The 8309-nt window shown below is 64.4% G+C and overlaps 1 protein-coding gene across 1 annotated transcript in view; it reads left to right on the forward strand.

The window, feature by feature from the left end:
- The window catches only part of ADGRB1 (adhesion G protein-coupled receptor B1), a 74325-nt gene that overhangs the window by 19489 nt on the left and 46527 nt on the right, over nucleotides 1-8309 (forward strand). Inside the window, exons 13-16 of the mRNA XM_040625641.1 lie at nucleotides 428-571; nucleotides 1081-1156; nucleotides 1302-1404; nucleotides 2407-2450. Coding sequence (XP_040481575.1) covers nucleotides 428-571; nucleotides 1081-1156; nucleotides 1302-1404; nucleotides 2407-2450 — 367 coding nt within the window. The remainder of the gene's footprint in view (nucleotides 1-427; nucleotides 572-1080; nucleotides 1157-1301; nucleotides 1405-2406; nucleotides 2451-8309) is intronic.

Here is an 8309-nt window from a genome sequence, read left to right on the forward strand (position 1 = left end):
CCTGTGCTCTCAAGCCCGTGTCTGCCACTTTGCCCCCAGGGATGCCCTGGGAGGTGGGGTGTATTCCCTTTTGTAGAGCAGGCAGGGAGGGGGGCTGGGCCCCAGCACCCCAGGGAGGAAGGGGGGCCATCAAGGGGACACTGCTCTCCCTGGGGACCCCTGCATGGCCACAGACCTGACCCCAGAAGCTGCCTTTGACCCCTGTGGGGCCACGGGGGCTGAGTCAAAGCCTGGGTCCTCACCGTGGCAGGGAGCTCCTGCTGGGGCTGGGGGTGGGGGTCCTTTGAGGACTTGGAAAAGGCCAGAAGATTGCCCAGTCGGGGGTCCCTTCTGAGCCACGAGCTCCCAGGGCCAAGGCTCCTGGTTACACAACAGCTGTCTATGTGTCTCTGTCCCTGTTGTCTCTGGACCGGTCCCTCTGCCCCAGTCCTCAGCATCCATAAGCTCCCGGCCAGCGGAGCCACGGATATCAGCTTCCCCATGAAGGGCTGGCGGGCCACGGGCGACTGGGCCAAGGTGCCGGAGGACAGGGTCACCGTGTCTAAGAGTGTCTTCTCCACGGGGCTGGCAGGTGAGGGGCCCCAAACTGTGGGAGGGGCCCTCACAGGACACTCAGGCCCTGGGGTCTGAGGGCCCACCCCCCCAGAAGGTTCCTTCTGGAGTTTGGCCTGCTGCCTCAAGGGCCAGGGCAGCCTTCATTTCTTCTCCGTGTTCCTGAGGTCGCCCTCTCCTCCAGGAAGCCCTCCCTGCCCTTCCTGCTTTTGGAGGCTCCTAGGCAACCTTTGCTGAATGCACCAATGGACCTGGTCCTGGCAGGGAGGGAAGGGGTAGGCCCAGGAGCACACAGGAGCCAATTCTGGTTCCCGGGAAGGGAAGCGTGCCCTGCCTGGCCCCCAGCCCTCAGGGGTCACTTAGGGGGACCTAGGCAGCCACCCCAGCTCTCCGACTGTGGTGCTGTATGATGGGGGTGGACACGACCAAGGAGCCTGGGCCTCCTCCCCGGGGACATGCACTTCCCGCACTGGAGCAAGGCGCAGGCTGCAGCGGGCGGGAGAGGGTGACCGCCGTGCCCTCTTCCAGAGGCTGACGACTCGTCTGTGTTCGTGGTGGGCACCGTGCTCTACAGAAACCTGGGCAGCTTCCTGGCCCTGCAGAGGTGGGAGACCAGCCGTCCGGGAAGGGATGCGGGCACAGCATGGGCCGGCGGGAGGTGTTCAGGGGAGGGGCCGGGAGTTGGGCCTGGGCCCAGGGGAAGCCTCGCCCCTGCGGCCCCCTGACACGGCCTGCTGGCTCTGCCCCAGGAACACGACCGTGCTGAACTCCAAGGTCATCTCGGTGACCGTGAAGCCCCCGCCCCGCTCCCTGCTCACACCCTTGGAGATCGAGTTTGCCCACGTGTACAACGTGAGTGCCCCCACGTGCGCACGGCTGTGCGTGTGTGCTTGACTCCTCCCACCTGATCCCGCGTGGATCCCGCAGCCTTCTGGGGTCTCACTTTCGCCTGCCACTCGCATCGCTGAACGATAGAGGGGAAACAGGCTCAGAGAGGTGTGGTCATCTGCCCAGGCTCACACAGCGGTGGACGTGGGAGGCAAAATTCAACCCACCGTGCAGCCACGGCCCAAGCTCCAGCGGCTGTGCCCGGCCCTGGTCGGCCTGGTTTCCTCGGAAGAGCCATCCCCTTCTGAGAAATGAGTCTGTCCCGGGCCTCAGAGTCCTGCCGTGCCCTTCTCCTCGGGGCTGTCCATCGGGCCTCAGAGAAGCCAGGGCCAACATGTCCTTTGGACCCGTTGAGAGCCTGGAAGCCCCGGGTGTGAGCGGATGCAGCTACCTAGCCCGGACATAGCAACGCCAGGCCGCGAACGCCAGGCCAGGGCCGTGACGAGAGCTGGCCCTGCTCTTTCCCACCGTGTGGCCTTGGGCGAGTTGCTCGGCCTCTCTGTGCCTGGGCTCTCTTCCTTGTCAGATGGGATCTGTAGGCTTGGTGGAGAACTAACTCATTCCCACCAGTGTCCAAGAGTGCCCCGGACCCTGCCGCTCTCCCTCCCGCCCAGGACAGAGCTGTCTGCTGAGGCCCAGCCTGGGCCTACCTGCAGGGCCCCGCGGGAGGTCTCCCTGGTATGCCAGTTTGTATTACGCCAGACTGGCTGCCTGGGCACCCGAGATGGGCTTCGGCCATCGTTGCCCAGCCCCACGTGGGGAGGGACGAGAGTGGCTTGAGGGCTGGGCCAGTGCCTTCCCCGCTCCGGGCCAGTTTCCTCCTCATCAAGCTCCATCTCTGGGGATGACAGCACAACCAGAATGCCCACCTAGCACGCCTACGGGTGGCCTCCCGCAGTGACCCTTGGGCGGGCCTGTAGGGAGGGCACGTGATCCTAACCCCCCCCCCCCCCCCCCCCCCCCCAGGGCACCACCAACCAGACCTGTATCCTGTGGGATGAGTCGGATGTGTAAGTTCACATGGACTTTGTGGCCTCGGGGCCTCCAGGGTGGGCTCAGGGGAGGCTGGCCCATGGGGAGGGTGCAGTTTCAGGTTTGAGGCCGTGTCTTCCCGTCCATCCGTGTCTCGCGTGATCCCTCCCTGCCACATCTGGCTCTGAGGCAGCTTGGAGCCCACCCAGCCCGCCTCCCACCCCTCCCAGAAAAGAGCTATGCGAAGGGCCCAAAGTGGGAGCGGCCTCCAGAGGAGGGGGGTCAGAATTTGGGGACGTGGGGCGGGAAAGAGCTTGGCGCTGGATCCTGCTGGGTCAGGTAAGCCTGGTGGGAGCTAGGCCTTCCCCATTGGGGAGGGTGTGGTCGGGAGGTTGGGCGTCATTGTCACCACCCGTCGCTGTCAGCGCCGGCGTCAGGTCTATCCCTTAGGCCTCCCTGCACCCCTTCCCCGGGCCGGCCGGGAGTGTGAGTGTGCACAGCCTGGCCCCCTGAGCCGGGGGACACGCAGCAATCCTTGCGCTCTGCGCAGGGCAGGGATGAGTGTGTGTCCTGGGAGGTCAGGAAGGCTCCTACCGCGGCTGACACTCAGAGAAGGGGGTTGAGGCAGAAGAAGCACAGTTTGAGCAAAATCATGGAATTTGGGGAGTACAACTGGGATGTGAGGTGTGGCCAGGAAGAGCGGGTGGCCGGGGGACAGGCAAGATGGGGCTAGTTTGTGGGGGCTGTTGTGTCAGGAACTATGGAAGTTGTTGGGATGGGATCATCATCTACCCACCCCCCATCCATCCCCCATCCATCCCCATCCACCCCCACCCACCCCATCCACCCCATCCCATCCCTGTCCACCCCCGTCCACCCATCCATCCCATCCATCCATCCATCCAACCCCACCCACCCATCCACCCCCATGCATCCCCACCCACCCATCCATCCCCACCCATCCACCCACCCATCACCCATCCACCCCATCCCCATCCACCCCCACCCACCCACCCATCCACCCCCATCCATCCCCATCTACCCCCGTCCGCCCCCCCATCCATCCATCCATCCATCCATCCATCCCCCACCCATCCCCATCCACCCATCCATCCATCCATCCATCCACCCCCACCCACCCACCCATCCACCCCCATCCATCCCCATCCATCCCCGTCCACCCCCGTCCGCCCCCACCCATCCATCCATCCATCCATCCATCCCCCACCCACCCACCCATCCACCCCCATCCATCCCCATCCACCCACCCATCCATCCCCGTCCACTCCCATCCATCCATCCATCCATCCATCCATCCCCCACCCATCCCCATCCACCCATCCATCCATCCATCCCCCACCCACCACCCACCCATCCACCCCCATCCATCCCCATCCACCCACCCCATCCACTCCCGTCCACTCCCACCCATCCATCCAACCATCCATCCATCCCCCACCCATCCCCACCCACCCATCCATCCATCCATCCATCCCCACCCATACCCACCCACCCACCTATCCACCCCCGTCCACCCCCCCACCCATCCCCATCCACCCATCCATCCATCCCCCCACCCTTACCCACCCACCCACCCATCAACCCCCATCCACCCACCCATCCATCCCCGTCCACCCCCATCCATCCCCACCCACCCACCCATCCATCCACCCACTCATTCTCCAGTGATTACCGATCACAGACAAGGCACTTCTCTATCAGGTTTTGTCCTCAACCTTGTCCTGTCTCCAGTGAGGAGGAGCAGTAAAGCAGGACTATATAGATTCCTATGAAAATGTCAGGTCATGCCACATGCCAAGAAGTGGAGCTAGATGGACCTGGTGGCAGGTGGGGTGAAGTGCCTTTTAAAGCAGGTTCATGGGAGCCTCCCTGAGGAGATGATGTTTGAGCAGAGGCCTGACCTAGCACCGTGCACGTGGGTGTCTGGAGACAAGCATTTTGGCAAAAGAGACTGGCGGTGCCAGGGCCCTGTTCTGAGGGCACGCGGGGCCTTTCGTCGGGGTCCACTGGCCTTTCTCGCTCTGGGCCTGGGGCGGCAGCTGGGCTGGGGGAGGGCTGGGCGACCTGCAGCCCTGGCAGGTGGTCCTCTGGCTTAGGTCGTTGCCCTGCTTTTCTCTGGGTTTTACAGGTGTCATGGCCTCTTGGTATAAAATGGGGTGTCTGAAAGACAAATGAAAGAAAAAGCAAGGAAGCAGGCCCACATGCTTGCCGTGGCCCAGCCAGCCCCTCGGAGTCTGCATTCCCAGTCCGCCGGGCTGTGCTGTGGCTTCTGGTCCGGCCATCGGGCCCTTCCCCGTGGACTAAAACCCCCTCCCCCCAGGGGCTGTCCAAAGGCTGCCTGCAGCCCGGGCACACGGTTCACCCCGACTGGAGGGGCCTCCCCTTTCTCCTGACGAACACCAGCACCCTTGCTCCGCCAGCTCCGCCCACATTTCTGATTGCTTCCTTGACGCCCCATCCCAGCACAATTTAAGCTCTTGGAAGTAAATTGCTTTCCTGAGAGGTGGGATTCATCCCCTTTGGCCTCCCTGGGCAGCAGCTGTGGGAGCTCTGGCCAGCCCCGTAGGTCCAGCTCACTGTCCTGGGGGCCCTCGTGTGGCCGAGGAGGACCACATGGCCGACCCTGTGCTCCAGGAGCCTCCACTCCCCATCCTGCAACCAGGTCCCCACTTCTCACCTCTGGCCGTGAACTCCACCTGTCCTTCCTCTCTTAGCTGCGGGAGGCCTGCCCACAGTCCCAGCGTGCCCCACCCACCCCTGGTCACCTCTGGATGCGCGGGATTGTTAAGGTTTCCGTACCTGGGGGCCCAGGGCCCCGAGGACAGAGGGAAGGCGCCAGTAGCTGTGCTGTGTTTGAGGTGCGCCCCGGCAGCATTCGCACACAAGCCCCCTGTTGGGTCTGGGCATGGCCCTGGGAGCCCAGTGGCCCTGTGTCTGCCGCCTCTGAGAAAGCTGCGCCTCCTAAAGGCCTGTGACTCAGCGGACCGCTCGAGAGTGGGGACTGAGGCACCTGACCCATGACTGGGCAGCCTGGGACCCACGGGGGAAGATCGGAGGCTGCGTTGCTGTGGTGGAGGGAGCTGGCTCTGCCCCCCACACCCACCCCTGTTCTGCCCTGGACACCTTCTCCTTCCATGGCTGGGGGGGGGAGCTCCTCACCCCATGAATGGGCTCAGAGGAGCCCAGGGTTTCCTAGGTGACCTGACATAGGGTCCAGGGACAGGGCCCCAAGTCTGCTTCCACCTGTGACCCAGGACCTGCGTCTGTGTTGGCATGGACCTGTGTGTGTGGAGGGGGGAGGGGATGAGAAAGATTGTCACATATGTGCAGGACTGTGGGTGGAGGCTTGGGGGAGAGGGAGCCAGTGACCATCCGCTGAGAAATAGTGATTTTTCCATCCATGACTGTGATCCCTAACAGAACCCTGTCCTGATCTCAGAAGGAGCCTTGGCACAGGTCACCTGCTGAGCCCTGATCCCTGGTCACATACTGAGCCCTGATCCCAGTCACACACTGAGCCCTGATCTTTAAAATACTCAGCCCTGACCCTGGTCACACACTGAACCCTGACCCTGGTCACCCTCTGAGCTCTGATCCCGGTCACACACTGAACTCTGATCCCGGTCCCACTCTGAGCCCTGACCCCGGTCCCACTCTGAGCCCTAACCCTGGTCACATGCTAGGCCCTGACCCCAGTCCCACTCTGAGCCCTGACCCCGGTCCCACTCTGAGCCCTAACCCTGGTCACATGCTAGGCCCTGACCCCGGTCCCACTCTGAGCCCTGACCCCGGTCCCACTCTGAGCCCTGACCCCGGTCCCACTCTGAGCCCTGACCCCGGTCCCACTCTGAGCCCTGACCCCGGTCCCACTCTGAGCCCTGACCCCGGTCCCACTCTGAGCCCTGACCCCGGTCCCACTCTGAGCCCTGACCCCGGTCCCACTCTGAGCCCTGACCCCGGTCCCACTCTGAGCCCTGACCCCAGTCCCACTCTGAGCCCTGACCCCGGTCCCACTCTGAGCCCTAACCCTGGTCACATGCTAGGCCCTGACCCCGGTCCCACTCTGAGCCCTGACCCCGGTCCCACTCTGAGCCCTGACCCCGGTCCCACTCTGAGCCCTAACCCTGGTCCCACTCCAGGCCCTGACCCCGGTCCACTCCGGGCCCTGATCCCGGTCCACTCCGAGCCCTGACCCCAGTCCCACTCTGGGCCCTGACCCTGGTCACACTCTGAGCCCTGACCCCGGTGCCACTCTGGGCCCTGACTGTGTGTCTTTTCTGGAATCCGTTGAGCATGTTCACATATAATTATACGTGTGTCATATGCTTGCAGGGCCACCTCCTCTTCTAGACACATGCGACAGTTGACCATGTGACATGCTCGTCTTAGAAAAACTGAGTCAGAGGCTTCCACCCACAGCACAGACCCTCCACCTGCCTCGCCCCAGTTACACACACATTTCCACACGAAGCCTCCACACCCACACTTGACAGCTCTGTCAACACCGGGCCCTTGCAGCTCCCTGGAGCCCCGCTTGCCCCAGATGCCCGCGTCAAATGGTCGAATTCCCCCTCCCAGCCAAAGACCCCAATCACCAGCTCCGGAACCCCAGCTGGCAGCATGGCTCGGCGCCCTTCCCCCGCAGCACTACAGCAGCCTGGCCCTGGCAGTGAGGCCCAGGAGCGGGGGTGTTAGGGAGGGGAAGGGGGGGTCCCTGCAGAGCTCCCAGCCGTTCGGGAGGACGGTGGAGGATGGGGAGCAGAAAGGACAGACTGGTGGTGACAGAGCTGATGAGGGCCCAGAGCACATCCTGGGCCCGGGTCCCGTGGTCCCGAGAAGCCAGCTCCTGGCGTCTCCCCCACGGCGGCTGCCGAGTTAGAGCGTAGAAGGCAGAGCTGGTAAGATTCTGGGAGACCGTCCACTCCGCTGACTTGCAAGTGGGGAGCTGGGGCCCCGCGTGCAGGGCGGGGGCAGGGACTCCCCACCTGTGCTCCTCCTGCGACACCAGCGTTTTGGGGGTGCGTGCTGGGGGCCAGCCCTGTGAGGGCCCTGGGAAGGGCAGGTCTCCGTGCTCCCGGGCCCACACGCACATCGGCCGCGCAGCCTCTGGAAGTGCCCCGGGTGGGGGGGTCTCTCACTTGGTGGCTCTTTGCGCCCTTCCTCTCTGAAGCGGAGCCCGCAGGGTGGACGCTGGGACAGGCCGGCGGAGGGGTGGGGTCCTGCACACTCTTGAAGCCTGACCCTACCCCAGGCTCTTCAGACATGCTTCCTGGCTGACTCACACAGGCTCGCATCTGCAGAGGAGACAGGCCCAGAATGCCGCCTCGCCAGCCAGGGTCGCCCTCGGGTCTGTGCTGCTGACCCCAGCCCTGCCACACAGGGACGCTTGGGACCCAGGCCGGGCCCTCCCCTGGGGCCCCCGCCTGAGTGTGTGTCCCGGTCCCTTTAAGAGCCTTGCCCCCATCCTTGGTTTCCTTGGAGAGGGCAGTGAGGGGCAGGCGGTGGGGGGGGGCGGGGAGCGGAAGGGAGAGTTGGCAGGGTCCCTAGGTCCCTGTCAGCGGCTGGTTCCCAGGCGGCGTCCTCCCACGAAGGCTGGTTTCTGATGGGGGCAGAGGAGGCGGGCAAAAGGGAGATGGGGGAGAATGGCCAGACCACCCCTGCTCCGCAGCCCTAGACTCTGCCCCAGGCCCTTCCCCAGTGCCCTTCCCTTCTCTGAGTCTCCCCCTACTTTGTCGTTGGGGGGGGCAGGGGGCTGGCGCAGCCCCGCTGGAGACTGCCTTCTCCTGCAGGGGCTGCTGAGCCCAGGCCTGCCCGTCTCCTGGCAAGGCTGGGAGCTGGAGAGGGCAGACAGGTCACGAGGTCATGGCACCCCCCCC

The sequence above is a fragment of the Ursus maritimus genome, unplaced genomic scaffold (assembly GCF_017311325.1).
Source record: "Ursus maritimus isolate PB19 unplaced genomic scaffold, ASM1731132v1 scaffold_9, whole genome shotgun sequence".
NCBI lineage: Eukaryota > Metazoa > Chordata > Mammalia > Carnivora > Ursidae > Ursus > Ursus maritimus.